This window comes from Nomascus leucogenys, chromosome 13 (genome assembly GCF_006542625.1).
Source record: "Nomascus leucogenys isolate Asia chromosome 13, Asia_NLE_v1, whole genome shotgun sequence".
NCBI lineage: Eukaryota > Metazoa > Chordata > Mammalia > Primates > Hylobatidae > Nomascus > Nomascus leucogenys.
The window spans coordinates 84,899,102-84,921,902 of NC_044393.1; the positions used below are offsets into that span (position 1 = coordinate 84,899,102).

Genomic DNA, 22,801 nt, shown 5'->3' on the forward strand with positions numbered 1-22,801 from the left:
CCATTTATACTTCAGTCAACGATGTGAAAGTTCTAAAATAGAGCTTTTGCTGTAACTTAGTATTTGCACATATATATTTTTTTCTATCACTAAAAGTAAACTGCACAATAGTCTTCTGGTGTTGACAGGATTACAACACAATCAAACTGATTTTGGTCAAACTGATTTTGGATTTAATTTTGTTCAGTTTTAAGGTTCAAAGTTATCACTCATCCCAAAAATTACACTCTAAAAAAGTGCTCATAGTTGAGTTTGGGAAATGCAGATCTCCAAAAAATGTGGAGAAACTTCGATGAGCAATGAAAGGATCAGAGGTTTAACCACAACTCCATTTTCTTCAACCCCTCGGAAGATCCTGACGATCTGGGATGTGCTGGCTACACCTTGCTCCCCGTCAACCAGGAGCGTTACTGAAGTTATAGTAAAACAAACAATGTCAGGAGACTGACACAAAAGCAAATCCTTTCAAAGACTGGTAAGGTTTATTTCAATTAAATCTTTATGTTTTATTTTCCCTCCACTCATTTTTTCCTAGAACTGAGATAAGATTAACTAAATGTTTGAGTCAATCAAGCTTCTGGTATAGTTGTAGAGATGACTACAAAAGGAAAGTGACAATAGCTGAGAAAAATGCTGCTGACACATTAGCTGTAGCACAATTCAAGTTTATTCCATTTGTTCTTGCAACACAAAACTTAAAACACAGTATTATTTAGCATTCGGATGTACATGAACTAGGATACTTATGAGAAACCCAATTGCGTCAAAAGTATGACATTGTGGAAAAAATGAACTCAAATATATCAAAATGCACAAAGCACTAGTCTTCCTCCATTACTGCTTAGAAAGATATGATTGTTTCTCCATTTACAAAATAGAATCAGGACAATTTAAATTTTTTATATTTTGCATGCAAAACACTGCAATTGCTTATTTATGTAGGAGGGCACTCTCACCAGCTTCTTCTATACACAATTGAGTATACAATATTGCATGGAAGAAAACAGCAGCTCAATTGAAATATTAGAAAAAAAAATCAAACAGATACATATAGATTTAAAAATCCAGTACTTGGGAAAAGAAATCAATGAATAAAAGGCCTACTTGTTTGCAGCTTCCACACACTGCACCTACCTACTACCTCTCTTCCGTGCTTAACTGGGTTTAGAAAGGTGAGCTATGCGTAGAACTACTTGGGATATTCAAGTGCTGTATTTGAACGATAAGCCTATAGATAACAGTCTGAAGCTGCAAGGGAGACTTTGTTAGTACACTACTATAAACAGGTAAACTACCTGTTTGTACTTGATACAGTGCATATGAAATGACTGATTTAATACAAAACTACAGAACATGCAAAATTTCTTCTGAGATGTTAAGTATTACTTCAGTGGAGAACAAAACTTACTTAACCTTTTGCTAATGCATGTAGTACCAGAAAGCAAACATGGTTTTAGCTTCCTTTACTCAAAATATGAACATTAAGTGTTGTGAATTTGTCTGCCAAGTGGTTCAGAAATACATTATAAATAACCTAGTTAAAAAAAGAAACTGAGAACCATCTTGGTCAGTCTATTCTATTCTATGTTTATATGTTATTTTCTCAAGCAATCGCTTCATAATTATAGGGTTTACAAAAAGGTTGAGAAAGAAGAGGGAAGGCGAAATAGCCTCTACTGCATTACAAGGAACATCAGGATAAACTGTACAAAGAATCACATGGTTTCCATACCATGAATGTAGAAAGCAGACCAGGTTTAGGAATGATAGGACAATGCACTCTCTGCAACAGCCAACTACAACAAAACACTTTGAAAGTAAAGGTGAAAATTATGTAAAGGGAAAAATTCAAGCCTTTAAATAGCATTATGTCAAGAGGTGAAAACAAAGGTATCAAAACACCCTGTTGCACTACGTTGATAGTGATAGACTGATAGAGTGCCCTCCATTTTCAATGAGGATGTCTCCATATTTTAGTTCAGTGATGTAATAAAGTACTGATTACTGATTTTTAACCCAACTCTTAATAGGCTGCATTAAGACAGCAAAATTAGCCAAATACAACAAAGTATTTAAACCACTACTTTGTGATTGTTTTCTTGGATGTAGGAAAATTACAGGGTTAGGCTAGTTGTAAGCGAAAAAGCCACAGGATTAAAAAAAGGACTCATGGGGAAAAATACACACACACCCACACACACCCACACACCCACATGCCAACCAACCAACCAGCAACTGATCAGTAAAACTTGTTATTAACCAGGGTGACTGTTCTTGCTAATAGTTTAACCCTGCTGTAGAATGCTACGTTGCCTTTAAAAATCAATTCAATTATTATCCACAATCTGAATATCAGTCCCTAACCCACCCTCCCCTCTCTAAAAATTTGAGGTACATTCAATTATTGCATGACTTGGCTAAGAAAAAACTCTTAATATTTTTAGCAAGCTTATATGGATGGCAAGTCAAAGGAATCTTAATATTTTAAATGTAAGATATAAAATTTAAGCTTATATATTTTAATTAGCTGTACTGCTCATGAAATAAATATTTGGAAATATGTGTAAATATTTTCTGCAGGTCGTAAGAACACCATTTTAGGGCACTGTATTCCAAGAACAGAGAATACATTTTGAAGTTGTCACACTTTACGCGATGCATGATTTATAAAAGCAACAAAAATATATTATGCAGGTGGGTTGGCATATGTTCAGCAGAAGCCTATCAACAACTCTGGGAAACCTGGTTACAAGTGTATTTTTGAAGGGATGGGGCTAAATTTGTCCAAACAGTAAATCTCACCCCAGTGATGGCTTTGGTGCAATAAGTAATCAGCCTCCAAGATGGGTCTGAGAGAGGCATTCCAAAGAATGTTCCTTAATTCTCAACACATAACCAAGGTCAATCCATTCAAACAGCAAATAAAGAAAATCCATAGGTACTAAGATAACTGTTCTCTCTTTATATGATACTACCAGGCTTATGGCTATGATTCTATTTTTAAATCCCCTTTTACTACCAGCAGGAGTTTGAAAGTGTTTCAATGCTATATAAATGTATGAATCTAGAGGAGAAAAAAATATGCATACTGGAATGGTTTCTCCTTTAGACTTCCAAAACTTAAGATTTTATAAATAAAACTAGTCAGTTTTATCTAAAGAGATATGAAATCCATGTGAAAGGGGAGAGAAAATCCAAAGTTCAGTCATCCAGCAATTTAGGAGTATGCCCCTCCTCACCTTAACTAAGCTTTCACATAAAGCTTAAAGTCACCGAGGAAAGATTTGGTCACCAACCTTATAGGCAGCGCTCTTAACTATGCCAGGAAATCCCCAGTAGAGTGCATTCTTAAGGCAGAAGGCTAGAGCTAATTGCTTATCTCAGCACCCTAAGTTTACATCACAGCAGCCCCTACTGCTCAGACAGTTAGGGCTACCAAATATGTAGAGTTGGCCTTTGTGGAATCAGACCTCAACACAATCTAATAAATTAGCTAGGGAGCTGAAAAGGTCAAATGTTACTGGTATATTTTGTCTTTGCTCTCCCTTGGGTATAAGGTGTATTTTTATTGGAAAGGGAAGAGGCTTACTTGATCAGGAATCCCAGTAAAAGCCTGATCATGGTTCTTTTTGCCCCTCCTCCAAAACAATTGTTTTTTTTTTTTTTTTTCTGGTAGTCTGATTTGTTATGAATTTCTCTCTCCCCTCACCCCTCTTAAAGTATTTAGCTGAAGAAGCTGGCAGATAGAGAGTGACAGACAGACAGGCAGCAGTGTGAGGCCACAGGAGAGTCATTCTTCCGGAGTTATCAGTCCATCCATCCATCACTGGAGAAGAGCTTTGATTGCCTGGTTGTCAGTGGCTTCAAAGGCGGTCAGTCCATCTGGGCCTTTCACAGTCTTATCAGCACCCTGGAAAAGAGAGGAAAGGGTCCTTATCATTAAATAAGCCCACAATTGGGGGAAGGGAATGTAAGACTAGATCGCATGGCACAGGTTAATGTTTACATCAAGAATTAAAAATTCCTTTACTAGTGGAGTCTATTCTACTGCAGAAAAACAAGTTAGCAATGTTATGGATTAATTGTAAAAATGCCACATTATTTTTCAGGCACTAAGAATTGTAAGGTACAAAATTAACCCAGGCAATCACTGGCTTTTATTTATACTATCATATATTTATCTAATTAGGCTTTAAAAATAATATCCCTATGTGCAGTATGAAACGGGGAAAAAGTAAATCACTTTGCTAAAGTATTCCTGTGACAAATTATTTTTTTCTTACTTGAAACACTTTTTGTAGAGTGCATTAAGTATTATATACATCAAGAACATATACTGTATTCGTCATTTTACTTGTAAAAACTTTGCAGTAAATGCCTGAGATGTGGACTATAAGGTTCCCTGCAATATTGTAGGGAAATATTCAGTGCAGACACCAGACTGCTCTGAACGCTTAACCTGGAGAGTGCTGCCTTGGAACATTTTATCTGCAACACGGCATTCTGGTTTTGAGAGTGTGTATGTGCCCTTTTGTGCCTGTATGTTGTTTTATCTGTCTGCCCTTTCTGGATGAAAGCTCCATGGGAGCAGTAATTCACCACTGTACTCCAGCACCTGGAAAAGTGCCTAGGTGCATGGTAGGTTAATCTGCTCCCAAACCAGGTCTGATTCTTAACTCCCAGAGACAACATCCTACCATCTGAGGGTTCTGTTTACCAGCTCTAGCTCCAGCCAGTATTTATTCACCACACAATCTCTAGAGTCCTGACCCACTCCCCTTGCCAAATCTCACACATTCTTCTGCTTGTTCCTGACACCTACAGAATTGTTTAAATTGGCATATATGGTCCTTTAGAGGCTAACGCTGGTCAACTTTACCAGTCTCTTCTCCAGTTAACCGCTCCATGCTCTAATCCTACAGAATTTCTCACCAGTTCCTGCCGTGTTTCATGCCTTTATCCATGTGGGCTCTAGATGGGACGCCTTATCCTTTTCTCTGGGAAATCCATGCATTCACTCAAATATTTACTGAATGTTTAATGTGCACATACTGTGTAAAGGACTGGAGAATCAAAGAAAAATAAGACAAGAGTCTGCCAGTCTGGCTGGTATGAGAATCAGACAACTCAACCAACACAACACCATGGGAAGAGAACAGTAACAGGGATGAGTGGCCCATAATCAGAACAGGATGTGGCAGGAGGGCGTTTTAAGGGAGAAAGTCTTCTGGGATGAGGTAAAATGCCTGAGCTGTCTTGACAAGGAAGTACAGGCTGATTAGGTAAACCAAGGAGGAGATGACATTTTAGGAAATGTTAAATTATCACAAAGTCCTCCTCAGTATTATTACAGAAGTCTCTATTTCCTCATTTTCTAAATGAATTTAACTGCTTCATGGAAGACATGGAATTCAGGGTCAAGTGGGAGAGACGTCAGTGCATGAGAACTTCAGTGCTGTGAGTCCCGCCACAATGGTTAAGGGATAACTGTATTCAAAAAAGTTATTTCTTATTCATTTTGATGGCTATTTTTATGACTAGCATTATCAACTATAATTCTGCATTAACAGTTCCATATTATAGTGAATTTCTGTTGCTTTTTAGGTACCAGAGTTTCTTTCCCTCCATTTGATGGCAGCACCCTAATTTCATCTTGGGGAATCATTTGTCCCTTCTTGCTTTTTAAAATTTTAATTCTTAATTATTATGGGTACATAACAGTTATATATATAGATGGGGTATGTGATGTTTTGATACAGGCATACAATGTGTAATGATCAAATCAGGGCCCTTATCATTTCTTTGTGTTAGAACATTCTAATTCCGCTCTTTTACTTATTTTAAAATACACAGTAAATTGTTAACAAATGTAAACAGTAAGTTGTTAACAATAGTTAACAATTTACTGTAGCCCTGTTGTGCTACCAAATACTAGATCATATTCATTATAACTGTATTTCTGTTCTCCTTAACCATTCCCAGTGTCCTCTATAGTCCTAGGATTATAAAACCGAGATGCTTATTTTCCTCACCAAATTTCAAAGATTTGAAAGCGGAATACTCTCTCCTAGAATTTGAATCTTGATTGAAGAGATCAAAAGAGAGAATATAAGAAGTTAGAGCTCATTTCTGGGGCACCACCTCGATGAAACAGCTGAGAAGTTCCTGCTACCCAGAGCCCTGCAGTTGCCACAGCTCAATCTCTTCTCAACCTGGTGCCCAGCTTTTCCTGTTGATTCTGCAACTAGGCCAGTATCTTTTCAAAAATTCCTTTTCTGCTTGTTGACTATCTCTGTTATTTGCAACCAGAAGTATTTAGATAAAATATTTTTAAAATGTATACGTCACCTTTTTCCTAATTATGATGCAAACTTATCGCAGAAAACTCATAATTCTATACGTTAGATACAACTAATGTTAACATCTTAGTGTTTCCTTCTACTCTTCTGTTCTAAATATGTATACGTATATACTTCTTTAAAAACAGTTGAGTAATTAGAAGTAGAGTGACTATATTTATATCAGACAAAAGAAGCCTTACGATAAAAAAAATTACTAGAGACAAAGAGGGACATTTCATAATGATAAAAGGTTCACAATTCAAACATGTAATTTAAAAATTCCATTTGTAATAGCATCAAAAAGGATAAAATACTGAAGAATAAATTTAGGGCCAGGCGCAGTGGCTCACAGCTGTAATCCCAGCACTCTGGGAGGCCTAGGCAGGTGGATCACCTAAGGCCAGGAGTTAGAGACCAGCCTGGCCAACATGGCAAAACCCCATCTCTACTAAAAACACAAAAATTAGCCTTGTGTGGTGGCGCACGCCTGTAATCCTAGCTACTCCGGAGGCTAAAGCATGAGAATCACTTGAACCCAGGAGGCGGAGGTTGCAGTGAGCTGAGATGAGATCGTGATGCTGCACTCCAGCCTGGGCAACTGAGCAAGACTCAGTCTCCAAAAAAAAAAAAAAAAAAAATGAACCAGTTTTGAAGTAACTGAAGAATTTAAGTATATTTGGCCCTATCCCTTCCTTGAAGAAACAATTTTTTAAATTGTTTTTAATTATTTGCATAGCTTTAAATAATATACTCATGCTGATATTTGAGCTATAACTTTAGATTTTATCTTTTGACTTCCTGCTACATAGATAGGCCTTTAGCTCACCACTACCACCCTTCCCCAGATCTTCTCAATTTCTTATACTTACAATATTTTGTTCTTTATAAATGTAAATGATATTTATTTAAACCTGTATTTCTTGTTCCATCAATTCTCATGAAGTAATTTTATCAGATACTTTCTCAACCTTCCCATCACTCTCTCCACCTCCTAATTTGCCAGCTTTTCTATTTTGTCAAGATTAACTTTTATATCCTGGTCTGTAAAAACTGTGTTTTTATCAATTCTTCAGTAAGTGATGTTCAAATTATTTCTAGGTAAATACTGCTCATGGTGGCACCTAGCAGACTAATATGACTAGTCATTTTCTCTCTGTTGTTCCAATATTGCAACCCTATGCAATCCTCACAAATGACTGAATCAGAAGGTAACACTTACAGTAGCGGTCTGAGTTTTCCCCAGTCCCACAAACTTATGAATTAAAATGGTTTGGCTCTGTGTCCCCACCCAAATCTCAAGTCAAACTATATTTGCCAATGTTGGAGGTGGGGCCTGGTGGGAGGTGACTGGATCATGGGTGCTAATGGTTTGGCACCACCCCTCACTCCCTTGTGCTGTCTTGTGATAACGTTCTCATGAGATCTGGTTGCTTAAAAGTGTGTAGCACCTCCCCCTTCACACTCTCTCCTACCACCATGAGAAGATATGACTGCTTCCCCTTTGCCTCCTGCCAGGATTGTAAGTTTCCTGAGGCCTCCCCAGCCATGCCTCTTGTACAGCCTGAGGAACTGTGAGTGAATTAAACCTCTTCTCTTCATAAATTACCCAGTCTCAGGTAGTTCTTTATAGCAGTGTGAGAACAGACTAATTCATGAACCAATCTGTTACTCTTAAGGTAAATTGTTACCACAGAGAGAACCTAAAACACAATGAATTGAACTAAGTTAATTTATTTCTTGCTCATAAAACAGTCTTAATGCCAAGCACACAGAGGTTGGCAAGGTGGCTCTGTCCTTTAAGGTCATCTAAGGACCTAAGTTCCTTCCATTCTGTTGATCTCCCATGGGTACACTCCTCATCCTATGTCTGGAGCTGGCTCATCCTACATCTGCTTCTGGCCTTCTAGATAGGGAGAAAAGTCCACAGCAAGTGGCTTCATATTTTGTAATGATTTGGAAGTGACATGCATCATTTGTGCATATCACGTTAGCCTAAAAGTTAGACACACAGCCATAATTACTGCAAGGAAAGCTGAGACACAAGGACTACCTAGGCTGCCACGTGGACAACTACAACCTAGGCTTTTCTTTCTAAAGCACAAGGAAAAATCAGACATGACTGACAATTTGCAACCTGACCTATACTGTTCTGAAAACACTTTGAAATAAGTCACTAACGTCCTCTAAATGCCAAGTCTAGTCAACATATATGGTATCTGAACAGTGATATTCCTAACTCATTATAGTCCTCTCAAGACAGTATCATCTCCACATTCTCCTGTCTAGCCTGCCTCTCCCTCCCGCACCAACTCCATCTACTCTCCCCTGCCTTCCTTTACTTTCTCTGGCTGTCCTTTATACAGGATTCAGGTCTTTAACACTCTTCATAACTTGCTCAACATGCTCTTCCTAATCATCTCATCCATGTCCAACCTTTATTGTCCTCATTCTGAGGACTGGCTTTGAGACTTAACCTACTTTAAGTTCCATAAACACCGTGAATTCAACCTCTCCCAAAATGAATATGTAATCTTTTCCTATAAACCTTGCTCCTTTTTCAAGATTCTCCAACAAGGTGAAGAACACTACCATCTTCCAGAAGATGTGGAGACAGTATGCAGTTCTTGTTTACCTAGTCTTCAGACCATACTATTAACATTTCCTATCTGTCCTTGGTTCTCCATTGCTACCATCACTTTTTTAGTTCAGGTATAAACATTTTGATGCGATGATTTCTTTTCTTTTTTTTTTTTTTCTGAGATGGAGTCTCGCTCTGTCACCCAGGCTGGAATGCAGTGGCACAACCTCAGCTCACTGCAACCTCCGCTTCTTGGGTTCAAGCAACTCTCCTGCCTCAGCCTCCCGGGTAGCTGGAATTACAGGTGCATATCACCATGCCTGACTACATTTTTTTGTATTTTTAGTAGAGATGGGGTTTCACTGTGTTAGCCAGGCTGGCCTCGATCTCCTGACCTTGTGATCCGCCCACCTTAGCCTCCTAAAATGCTGGGATCACAGGCGTGAGCCACTGCGCCCGGCCTTTTTTATTACACAACTCTAATTCAGACTCCACATGTTTGGGTGTTCTTTCTCAAATGCCAGTCTGATCATACTGTTCATATACCTAAATGCCTTTAATGACACTCTCATGAAATAGAATAAAGATAAATAACATGACACATAAAGGCATAATCTGTTCACTACCTACCTCTCTAGTCATAGGCCTTGCTAAATCCTTTCTACCTGACTGTGTGGCTGTGCCAAACAACGTACTGTACTCTAGTACATCATGGTTTCTTGTCCCTGTGACTTTTCTCATTGTTGCTTCTGCTTGGGATGGTGCTCCAATTCTCTACTGGACTCTTAGACACTAAGTTTCTAAGGTTCAGCTCAAGTGTCAACTGCTTTATGAAATTACAATTGTGGTACCTGGAGCTGTAATGACATTCTTATTCATAACACACTATCCCCTTAACTTCCAAGACCACAATTGCCCTCTTCTTCCTTCAGGTCTTTACACATTGCATATAACTCTTGTCACAGCAACCACAATGCTTCAATGCACTGATTGTTTTACATATTTGTCTCCCTTTACCAGACTAACTACGTTGAGGGCAGGAACAAGGCTTATTAGTCTTTGCGATCCCAAGGCCTTGCACAGGCCCAATAAGAAGTAATCAATAAATGTTTATCAAATTAATTGATACAGGCCGGGCACAGTGGCTCACGCCTGTAATGTCAACACTTTGGGAGGCCAACGTGGGCAGATCACCTGAGGTCAGGAGGTCAAGATCAGCCTGGTTAACATGGCGAAACCCCGTCTGTACTAAAAATGCAAAAATTAGCCAGGCATGGTGGCAGGCACCTGTAATCCCAGCTACTGGAGAGGCTGAGGCAGAAGAATCGTGTGAACCCAGGAGGCAGAGGTTGCAGTGAGCCTAGATTGTGCCACTGCATTCCAGCCTGGGTGACAGAGTGAGACTCCGTCTCAAACAAACAAACAAAAAAAAACAAATACAAATAGGAACTAAAAATATATAATAAGGAACTTGATAAAATAATTATAGTATTAAATCAGGCAGATTTAAAGACAGACTGCTGTGAATAGATCAACAAAGCATTTCCATTGTGAACAGGCTGCCTGCCTACTAGCACACTATATAACATACTCACTTATTTTCAGGTAATTTCAACATAGAAGTCCCTTTATTGCTGACATCTGATTAGAATCTGAACTAGGTTCATTTGCCTAGAGCATAATTCTGCTGATTTTTCTGAAGTTTTCTGGAGGAGAAAAAGGTTGTTGCTATGGCCAAGTTAAAATGACCCAAACAGGTTGTCATTCTAGGGAGTAAACGTTTTTAAGGCATTGCAAGTAATTTATTGATCTTCAAATGCCACACTTGCAGATAATCAAGTATTATTTGATAGCGTGAGGTCAAACACGGAAAATGTTTAAAAAAACTTCAAGTCATGCTATCTCCACCCATAAATAATTTACAATCTAGCTGGAAAGATAAGATATACCCATCTGAAACAACAAGAACATATCTTTACCTGCTTGTCACCTTTATCTACTTCTTACTTCAGACAGCCTAATTCCCCTGTACATTATCAGTTCTTAGCACGTAAAAATAGGCCAAGAGAACTGGATTCGTAACATTTTAAGGATGAAACTCTCAAACTCCTACAGAGGTTATCTGACATTATCTTGACAAAAGGCTTTTGTCAAGGTTTTGAAGATGCTGATTATAGTTATACCGACAAATTGACAGAATAACAAGCAGCTTTGTTTCCATACAAAATTTATAAAATCAGGCAAAAAATTAGCCCTTCTATATATATATAGATCTCCAAGTGCTAACTGGATACACACACACACACACACACACCTCTCTCTGTCTCTCTCGAACCAAATATAAATACAGTCAACTACATATATAGTCATCCCTCTGTGTGTGAGGGGGATTGGTTCCTGACTCCCTCTTCGACACCCAAATCCCTTATATAAAATGGCTTAGGATTTGCATATAACATACACACTTTATATACTTTTGTATACTTTAAATTATCTATAGATTACTTATAATACCTAATACAATGTAAACGCTATATAAATGCAGTTGACCCTTGAACGACATGGGTTTGAACTGTGCAAGTCCAATTATAAGCAGATTTTTTTCAATAAAAGTTACATGGAGTGTGCCTGCCTCTCCTGTCCCTCCTTCCACCTCTTCCTCCTCTGAGACAGCAAGACCAACCCCCAATTCCGCCTCCTCAAGCTACTTGAAGCAAAGAAAATGAGGATAAAGGTCTTTATAGTAACCTACTTCCACTTAATGAATAGTGAATGTATTTTGTCTTTGTAATGATTTTCTTAATAGTCTTTTCTCCAGCTTACTTTACTGTAACAATGCAGTATATAATACATACAAAAACTATGTGTTGACTGTTTATGTCATCCATATGCTTCCGGTCAACAGTAAGCTATTAGTTTTTTGGGAGTCAAAAATTCTATGTGGATTTTTGACTGTGCAGGGATTGGCAACCCTAAACCCCTGCACTGTTCAAGGGTCACCCAGTTGTTATACTGTATTGCTTTTTAATTTATATTATTTTTAATTATTGTGCTATTAATTTATTTTTCTGAATCTATTTTTGATCTGTGGTTGAATCCATGGATGCAAAACCTATGGCTATGGAGGGCAAACTGTGTGTTATCTCTATATATGCATATGGATTTACCTATCTACATATACACATAGATAAACACACACATACCCTTCCCCATTGGAATATAACCAATTACTTCAGAAAATTTTCTTTAGCAACCATGGTTTTGAATGGTCAACTCACTTTGGAAAAAAAGCAATTTAGAATCAAATACAAAACGAATGTCTGAAAGGACTAAGACTGCAGTTGAGGATTAAAGGCAATTCAAGGAATATTTGCAATGTTTCTAGTTTAACATTTTATGACAGATACTTATCAGGTCAGGATTCTAGCAACCTTATGTTGATTTGAACTGACAGGAAGTGAATATAAAACTTTAAAAAACCATTGAAACAGCTTTACAGAGTTCAAGCTCTTTATCATTCCATAGAAGCATGCTGGTGTCCTCACTCAGAAATTTTTATTTCAAACACAGACTTTCTCAGTCAAAATAAAATCAGAAACAGAAAATAGAAAGGAGAGAAGGCCTACTGAAGACAGTCACACTAACAACAGTAATGTCTGACAAGAGCTTGACATGACTATAGTAAGAAAGAAACCAAGACTGAGCCCGGCTAAAGCTTAGCTAATGTAAGGACAATTAACCAAAGCTTCAACAGACCCCTGAGGGCTGGATGCTGGTAAGGCTTCAAGGAAATCATCATGTCTTGTTACGCTGCTTAAGAGAAAAGTGTGTAATACCCTTAAGAAATTTTCTATCCAAAATAATTATTTTTTACCCTTATAAAGGCTTTTTTTTTCCCCACAGTACATTACTACCTGAAATTAAGTTACATTTATTTGTATGCCTGTTTACTCTGTCTTCCCTCTAGAAAATGAGGTGTTACTCTGTCTTCCCTCTAGAAAATGAGGTGTCCAAGAGCCGAGGATCTGTTTACCTTGTTAACTCCTATATCCCCAGTATTTAAATGAATACAGTGTGTACTTCCTTTTGATACTAAATGTCTCATGAAGACTTCAAAAAACGTAAAGGATCAAAGACATTCTTTGTTCTTTCCCTGGAACCACCCAATTCCTCTCATTCAATTGTTAGATTCTCTGTGAAGCCTGCTGGGATTTCCCAGGCAGCTGGTGCCCTGGAGATCACAGGTCAATACTGTAGCTCACTCAGCATCTGACACAACCCACTTCCAACCTGTTCTTCTTTGCTTTCCTCTACTACAGAGGTTGAAAATAAATGAAATCCTCATACTCCCTTAAAGCTACAGGTGACTATCTGACCTAATTTTGGCCTTAGCTCTTTCCCCGCTCTTCCTGTTGTCAACAGATACAATGCCTGGCGGTTCAGTAGTTATCTTGTGACCATAAGGATTGGGGAAAAGGCGGGGGGTGGCGGGGCGGGTGCCCAGTGTGGGATATCAACAACATACACAGTGGAGCCAGTCACTTAGCCTTGGACTGCATACCTTCAGACTTTCTTGTTTAGATCATTGTAGTAAGGGTTTTTGTTACTCATGACTAAACTCCACCTCTCTTAGGGAACTTACCACAGTCTGTAATTAACTGTTAACAGGTATGTCTTCCCCAAATTAGGCTGAGCTCCATGAAGGAAGGGGTCCTGTTATATTTGTCCCTGTGGCTTTAATACCTAGGATAATGCCTGGTGGCCAGCAGATGCTCAATAAATATTAAACAAATGAAAAAAATTCACATCTGGGTCATAGTAACAGAAATCTTACCCTTAGTGAACACAAGCGTCCAAATTAAAAGGAAAAATTATTTTTTTAAAAGTACTATCTTGTCTAAGTATGTACTACTGTATCATTAGAAAGAATACTGTCAATTATTTTGAATCAATTTATATGCATTTTAGAACAGTCTTGAGAAACTGTGCTATACTCACAAAGAACTCCATTATCTCATGATTTGAGGCAACTGTTTGTAGTTCCATGGTACTATGAGAAAATGTTCAGAATCTGAAAACCTCACACTGTTTAAATATATACTTAAATATTACCATTACCATAGAACTTAAACATATGATTCAATTTCAGAAACTACTAAAAATGGATTTGGTATTTAGTGACATAAAAAATTGTTCAAATACCTACAATTACACATACTTTGCAATTTTATCGACTGGTGCAGGATGATTTCATAGCACATTTAATTTCATATTTTAATTTACATATTGATACAGGAGACAGAGTAAAGACAATTTCTGGATACGCTATAAGGCCTAATACAATACAAAACACAGTGATTGTTACCTCCCTTACATTTTTCGTAGCAGTTTTGAGTTTTTAATGTAACAGTAAAAATACGTAGCCACATTTTTCTCACAGCAGTCCCCTGAAGTAGGCATTGTTAACTCCATTTTGTAGACAGGCTCTCAAGCTGTTAAGAAACTTGCCCAAGGTCAGTCAACAAATACGAAAACTAGAACCATCTGACTCCAAATTTTGTATACTATACCACATTTAGTTGAAAATTACCCATGGCCTCTCCCCCCAAAATGTTAGGGAGAAGACTAGATTTTGGAATTTATTACCTTTAGATATCTGCAGCTTATTTGTATCTTACAGAAAATGAAAGAACTGTGGGATGGCACACATACGACATGTCATCTGTTGCGCACTCTGACACCACAGCATCTTTTCATAGACACTCAATTCACAAGTCCATTCTGTGAATCTTTACTGAGTTTCTATTAAGTGGCAGATATAGCTTTGGTATATATTTGGTATAACTGGAACATAGGCTCATTCATTTACATGTTGCTTATGGCTGCTTTTGCATCACAATGGCAGAGATGAGAAGCTGTAATGGAGACCATAAGGCACAGAAAGCCCCAAATGTTTACTACCTGGCCCTTAATAGAAAATGTTTGTTGCCCACTGTTCTAGGGCATTAAGGAGAATGAGAGACTAGTTCTCATGTATTTCATAGTGTGGCAAGTACTAAAAATAGGAAAGACCATTACCTTCTTTGATTCTCAGAATAATCCTGGGGTATGAATACTATTAAACCCACTGAGTTCAGATGTCAAGTGATTTACTAGCTATGAAGTTACAGAACCAGGCCTTAAATCTAGGTTTACTAACTTCATTGCCAAGCTCCTCTATCTGCACCACTCTGCTTGTCCAACAACGTGCTAAGTATGCAATGGGGAATGTCATATGAACCAAAGCATTTGTTGAGAACTTTAATTTACCAAGTGGGCTAAGTGTTGACGCTGTTGTCTAATCTCTTTAGCTTTTCCAAAAAGTCAATTCTTACAATGTCAATTAAAATCTAAAGAGGCAGGTACTTCAAGTTTTCCAAGCAGCTGCTCAAACTTACTCAAATGACAAAAACTAACAAATGAGACTCACACACATGTGAGCAATGAGACATTTTATGTTTCGTTTTATTCCTTATTTGAACACAGTTAACTATAGTTCATTTTCAGTTGCATATATAATGGTCTTGGATTTGTTCTTATGGTACCCCTAGTAAAAATATGATTTTAATATCACTATAGCAATCATATTTAGCATGAATAGAAAGATCATTTCAAGGTTTCAGAGAAAAATTCATTATGGAAATAGGATGAGTTAAAGCACAAATGAGCCCTCAAATTATTCCTCTTCAAGGACAGTCACATATTGAGCTATTACTTTTTTTTTTTTTTTTTTTTGAGACGGAGTTTCATTCTTGTTGCCCAGGCTGGAGTGCAATGGCATGATCTCAGCTCACTACAAACCCCACCTCCCGGGTTCAAGCTATTCTCCTGCTTCAGCCTCCTGAGTAGCTAGGATTACAGGCAACTGCCACCACGCCCGGCTAATTTTTTTTTGCATTTTTAGTAGAGATGGGGTTTAACCATTTTGGCCAGGCTGGTCTCGAACTCCTGACCTCAGGTGATCCACCCGCCTCGGCCTTCCAAAGTGCTGGGATTACAGGCATAAGCTACTGTGCCCGGCCACTGTTATATTACTTAAGAGGTGGTACATCCTAAGTTTCAGACAAAAAAGTATGTCCACACTTGAAACAAAGTTCTTCTCATAAAGTTTATTTTCTTCAGGGAACCCTCATTCCTACAGCAAGTCTTTCCTTTCCTGAGAAGCACATCAATCCTAAACAGTCTTTGTACTTGCTGAGAATTCATGATGTGCTCAGCATTTCAGCGAGTGGCTTATACACATTATCTCACTTGAGTACTTGGCTATACTGAGAGGCAGTATAATGTAATGGTTATAGACACAGGCTCTAGAGCAAAATTGACTGGATTTTAATTCCAGCTCCCCTTCTTGCTAGTTGTGTGATGCTGGGCAAATTTCCTAAATCATTTTGTGCCTCTGTTTCCCCAGTGGTAAAATGGATAAAAAAAAATACTTACTTTATAAGACTACTGTGGTGATTAAATAAGTTAATATACACAAAGCCCTCAAAACTGTACGTGTACATAGGAAATGTCATCTAACTGTGAGCTTTTTTATCCTCATATCAACTCTATGTGATAAGTACAGGCCTGTGTTACAGAAGAGAAAGCTTAGGCTGAGATATTAAGAAACTTGCTCAAACCCACAGAGTTATTAAGAAGCAGAACTGAGAACTAAACTTGTGTGTGTGTAGGTGTGTGGCACCCCAGCACATAGCATAGATCACTAACAGAAGCTAAAATGATGTGCTGTAGTCTAAAAGAGCTAAATAGTTAACGACAATGAACTTATACCGTGGGCATACTTGTGTATTAGATTTGTGAAACCTATCAAAACAGTCTAACAATTGGTTCTTCAGTTATTTATGGGGTAAATCTTGTAGATATATCACTCTGGTAGGCCCTTTATGACAGTTTCTTAAAAATAAGACAATTCAGTAAGGCGCTGCTGAGCTCGTTGAGGAATACCAGTCCTAAAACTTTTTTGAAACCCAACTTGACCATGTTATATGGAACAGAATTTTGGGGTTCCAAATAATCCTAAAATGTGAGTGGGGGAATATCTGAAGCTATTCAGATTTTACTGGAGGTATGGTAGTAATTCAAGTAACAAATAGTAATTCAAGTAAATATTTGTTCTGCCTGCAGGCACACCAATTTGCTTATGCTTTGACTTTCAGCCCTTATATCTTACACATTTGATTCCCAATTCAAGTAGCACATTCTGTACCACAGACACTTCCCTGAGGAGTCAACAATGCTGATACTTGAGAGGGATATTCAAGTTTTACTAACTGGCTGCGTGATTAAAAAGAAAAAGCACAGAAAATACATTTATCAAAAACATGAATGTTACCAGACAAGGTGGTTTTTTCTATTTCCTCAGCAGACTGAATTTCAGTATTTTTAAATCTCTATAGCAATTATACATAAAACATAAAACATTTTGACTTCCTTTAAGTAAGAATGCAGTTGAGTATACCTTTGTTCTCAAGCCAGGAATAGTTAACTTACAGAGTGGTCTGAAGCAGCTGAGTCACTAAAATTAGCGTTGCATAACCATCAGTGGTATATTATATATAGTTGTTGTAAGATTAGAGTTGGCTTCCTGAGGAGATAAATTCTTTTGACACAGAAGCGGAGAAAAAAAGGAAAACAAAAAAGCAGTTCTTTTGGGCTTTCTCCTCTCAGGTACAGCTCAGTATGCTAAATGTCACTAGTAACAAAATGATGGCTTATAATAACAAATTAAGTATGCTGTCAGCTTATTTTTGTAATCTAAGAATAAAACTACAATGTTTTGAAACTTTCGTTAAATTCTCAACTCATGGGATTTTGATTCTCTCATGCTGGGGTACAACTTTTTCTATTTATTTATAAGAATTCATATTTCTATAGGCGATTGAGAGGTCATTTTTAATAGCAGTATATACCATGTAAGGCATGGAGTGTAAACACACCAGCATAAATGACTGAAAGCTTATCTGTCTAAATTCTAAATTATAGCAAATATAACATCTTTAAATGATTGATAAAAGAAGTAAATATTTAGGATATTTCCCCACAATACCCCATAGTTGATTATTTAGAAATAGTATTCCTTAGGATTAGGAATACTGAACTTCTTAAAATTCTTTATTAAAATTATAAGGAATTATGTACATTATATGGAATTTTAATGAGTATTATAGAAAATGTAATCTTCAATATTATATGTATTATGTTAACATTAGAAATGTGCAACATGAGGCCAGGCGTGGTGGCTCACGCCTGTAATCCCAGCACTCTGGGAGGCCGAGGCAGGCGGATCACCTGAGGTCAGGAGTTTGAGACGAGCCTGGTCAACATGGCGAAACCCTGTCTCTACTAAAAACATAAAAATTAGCTGAGTGTGGTAATCCCAGCTACTTGGGAGGCTGAGGCAGGAGAATTGCCTGAACCTGCAAGCCGAGATCACGCCACTGTACTCCAGCCTGGGGGATGGAGGGAGACTCTGTCTCGAAAAAATAAATAAAATAAAATGAAAATAAATGTGCCACATGATAGTGTATTAATGCTATAGGCAAACTACTATTATTTCTCTTATAGAATTGTCAAAACTAGATTAAGATGTCCAATTATATGTAACTGTGAAAAATACTGTAGTCTCCTTTTATCTGTAGGAGACATATTTCAAGACCTCCAATGGATGCCTCGAAACCACAGACAGTAATGAACCCTAATATATACAGCCACATGTCGCTTAACAAGGGGATTTCATCATTGTGTGAACATCATAGAGTGTCCTTACCTAAACCTAGATGGTATGGCCTACTAAACACAAAGGATATATGTTACAGCCTCTTGCTCCTAGGCTACAAACCTATATCCAGTATGTTACTGTTCTGAATATTATAGGCAGCTGTAACATGATGGTAAGTATTTGTGTATCTAAACACAGAAAGGGTATGGTAAAAATACAGTATAAAAGATAAAAATGGTACACCTGTATAGGGCACTCATCATCAATGAGGCCTGCAGAACTGGAGGTTGTTCTGAGTGAGACGAGTGGTGAGTGAAGGTGAAGGCCTAGGACATTACTACACGCTACTATAGACTTTACAAACACTGTATACTTAGGCTACACTAAATTTATAAGAAAAATTTTTTTTCAGCAATGAATTAACCTTAGCTCACTATAACTGTTTTACTTTATAAACTTTTAAATGTCTTTAACATTTTGACTGTTTTGTAATAAAGCTTAGCTTAAAACACAAGTACATTGTACAGCTGTATAAAAATATTTTCTTTCTTTATATCTTTATAAGTTTTTTTCTAATTAAAAAGTTTTTTAAACTTTTTTGTAGAAAACTAACACACACAAACACGAGCCTAGACCTAGACCTACACAGAGTCAGGATCATCAATATCACTTTTTCCACCTCCACATCTTGTCCCATTGGAAGATTTTCAGGGGCAAGAGAATACATGGAGCTGTCAACTCCTATGATAAAAATGCCTTTTTCTAGAATACCTCCTGAAGGACATGCCTGAGGTTCTTTTACATTAACTTTTTTTTTTAATAAGTAGAAGAAACTCTAGTCTAAAATAATAATAAAAAGCATACTATAGTAAATACATAAACATATAACACAGTCATTACCAAGTATCATGTATGACCAGCAGTGAGGAAGGTTTGTTTACATCAGCATCTCCATAAGCACACTGTTGACTGAAACGTCATATGGCACATGACTGCACTATGTTTTTTCCTATACATACATACCTATGATAAAGTTTAATTTGTCAATTAGGCACAGTAAGAAATAACAATAATAATAAAATAGAACAATTATAACATGTTAATAAAAGTTAACTGTAATACAAGTTATGGGAATGTGGTGTCTCTCTTACAAAGTGTCTTAGTAACGTACTCACCATGACCACGGGTAACTGCAGAAAAGGGGGACTACTGTAAATGAACTCTGAACTTAGGAAAGTCCATCAGTTAATACTATTCAAGAATATGATTTCATGTTTAGCCCTCTTCTAATGTGTTTGTGCAAGCTTGCTATTATTCAAGTGTTTAAGATTTTAATCAGAAAGACCAGTTTAGTAATGAGCAGTGAAAATCCCAGGTAAGTGTCCTATAAACTCTTGTCTGGCTACATTAAAAAATCTTTTCAAAAATAAGTGCTAGCATACTCTAATAAAAGCATCCAGAAGGATACACACTCACCTTGTAGCACTTAGGAAGCATCATCTTACCATTGAGGGTTAGGGTTTTAAAACAATGTGCCTTATAAATTCCAAACTATTTATGAGCTAGAGCAGGGGTTGGCAAACTATGGCCTGGATATTTGTTTTTGTATATGAAGTTTTACTGGGATGCAGCCATGCCCATCCGTTTATGTATTGTCTGTGGCAATGTTACATCAGTGACCATGTAGTTTGCAAAGGCATACCTTTGCAAAACGGGTATGACTAGGAAAAAGTTTGCCAACTTTTGAACTGAAGGACTTTTTAATACCACCTTTTAAGTATCCTTTTCATTCCAAAAATTTCCTGGTTAAGATTTTTTAGGGCAAATAAAGAGGAACCTTATTTCACTGAGATAATTATAATTCTAAATGACACATGATTATACAGGCTGCCTATTATTGCTTTGATAAAAACAGGCATTGGGCTTGGCCTCTCCACAGACTGCTGTACTGGTCAGTTGCCACTTTTCTATTATGAGTGTCTGTTTCATACACTCACATCAGCTTCTTCACACTCTTACTCCTCTGCTGCTGCTACCTCTTCGAGGATGCTTCTTGAGCCTGCATTAATTATCTGCCTCCTTTCCCTTGTTTCTTCTTGCTAGTTTTACCATGTTTTTCAGGTACTCTGGATTTGGTGAAAATACCAGAAGCTTTGATCATCTCATATTATTTACCTTATTTGGTTCTAGCTTATTTTTTAAAAACGTCAGTGTTAAATAATTGTTTAGAGTTATTCACATACTAATTCATACTAACTTCTTGCTTATCGTTCCCCTTCTAGCATCTCAGTCTTTCCTTTTGGGTTTAATATGCTTCTTCCTGAAATGCATCCAACTTATCACTCCATTTGTTGCTTGGGGATACTGGGCACCTCTGGGCGTGGCCTTGGATCAGCTCTTACCTTTTGCAACAATACTCTCTTGCTCATATTTGGGAATTTCTTCTTTGGCCCTACCCTGCCTGTTTTCTGTCTTTCAAGGTTTCTTTATAATTTCTTGTTTGATGGATCCAATTCTTCTGGTCCAAAGCAGATACTGATCACCTCACTTTAAAAACATCTTTTCTGTCATTGGGGCCAAAAAGGGAATACCACAGAATGTGCTCAGACCTAACCTTTGAAATGGAAGCCTCCCATCTGTCAATCTCTACAGTTTTCTCATTTACCAGCTTGCCAATTAAAAATGAGGCCACAAGTCTTTTTACCTGCAGATATGTACATGTTCCATTTCTCATTAACTGTCCTGACAGTAATTCTGAAAGGCAATTTCAAGTAATAGTAAGAACACAGGCTGCTGAATCCTATATCTTGGAACAAATCTTGATTCCATTACATTGTATTTGACTTTCAAGCAGTTAAGACCGCCCTGAGATAAATGGTTTCCTTATCCCTAAAAGAGATAATAATACCTAAGTATTTGGGTTTATAATAAATTATAAATGATACAGCATATCATATAAAGTTTGATTTCAAATATTCTAGCAATCATGTTTGTTTTTCTGATTTCTCCCCTATTAGTTGTGATAATACTGAGTTTCTAAATCCCTGTTTATTATTTTGCCTTTATTCCTATGCTAAGGATAAATCAACTGGATAATGTATTGGAAATGTCAATGAATCTGGAAAGTTCTTAAACCAAGTCTTTTCAAGTGAATTCATAATAATCCATAAGAATTCTACTTTTGATAAAAGGCAGAACAAATTAGACTTAATATAAACACTGATTATAACTTTCAAAAGATGCACTGGAATGGCTCTATTTTAGCAACTAAGAATTTTTGAAAGAATATAATCAATTTTCAAAAAAAAATCTGCCTAACAAAACTACAGGGTATCCATTAAAGAAGCTTATGCAATAATAAAATCAAAGTAATTAATTTTGAAAAAGCAGAACTAAAATGTACTATGCTGATTTCAAAAAGAAGAAAATCTCTTTCATATAAAACAACAGCTCTACATGGTTACAAATGGTCTGCTACCAACATAGCTATCTCCAAATGTCACTTATTTGGCTAAAAAAAGTCAAAGTTCAGACACAAAAGAACAAAATGGGCATAAGCAAAAGAAAAAAACTAGTTAAAAGTAAGACAATTCACAATCAATAATTTAGCAACACAGTACACACACACAGAACCTTCTGGGATGACATCTTAGGGCTTAATGTACATGCAAATCAAGCCAACTTTCCAGGAACTCATTTAATGTTTTCAACTCTAACAATGGAAACTTACAACCACAAGGTCTCAATGACCTGAAGCCTCATGTTTTGGGAATAAGGAATACAGAACAATGGTTTGGGTTCTTTATAGCATAAAAATTATATCCTGTTTTGTTTTTCCTAGGAGGACAGAGAGGTCTAACACAAAGAAAAATTGTTCTGATCTACAGTTTGAGATATGGTTAGAAGGAAAGAGTACATTTAGGGCAGCTCATTTAGTAAATGACCAGGGACCTAAGCAAAAAACGATCCCATGGAGGTTTTTATTTTCAGAGAACAAAACCCTTGGCTGGGTAAAAAAAGGTCAGGGAAAAAGAGGGAAAGAAGGGTAAGGAGGGAGTCCTCCATTTCTTTTGAGAGCTAGCAGATAGGCTGAAGCCATGGAAATAAAGCCAATGCTGAGGA

At 37.2% G+C, this 22,801-nt stretch overlaps 2 protein-coding genes across 2 annotated transcripts in view; both read right to left on the minus strand.

Moving 5' to 3' along the window:
• Positions 1 to 649: 649 nt before the first annotated feature.
• Positions 650 to 2,661, minus strand: LUZP6 (leucine zipper protein 6). Its single transcript, XM_003261188.4, has 2 exons — positions 2,653 to 2,661; positions 650 to 1,344 (listed from the first exon to the last, which is right to left on the minus strand). The coding sequence occupies exons 1-2, from the start codon at positions 2,659 to 2,661 to the stop codon at positions 1,165 to 1,167; spliced, it is 189 nt and encodes a 62-aa protein (XP_003261236.2). The 3' UTR covers positions 650 to 1,164.
• MTPN (myotrophin) overlaps positions 650 to 22,801 on the minus strand; it is a 49,893-nt gene continuing 27,741 nt past the window's right edge. Inside the window, exon 4 of the mRNA XM_003261380.4 lies at positions 650 to 3,910. Coding sequence (XP_003261428.1) covers positions 3,824 to 3,910 — 87 coding nt within the window. The 3' untranslated portion in view covers positions 650 to 3,823. The remainder of the gene's footprint in view (positions 3,911 to 22,801) is intronic.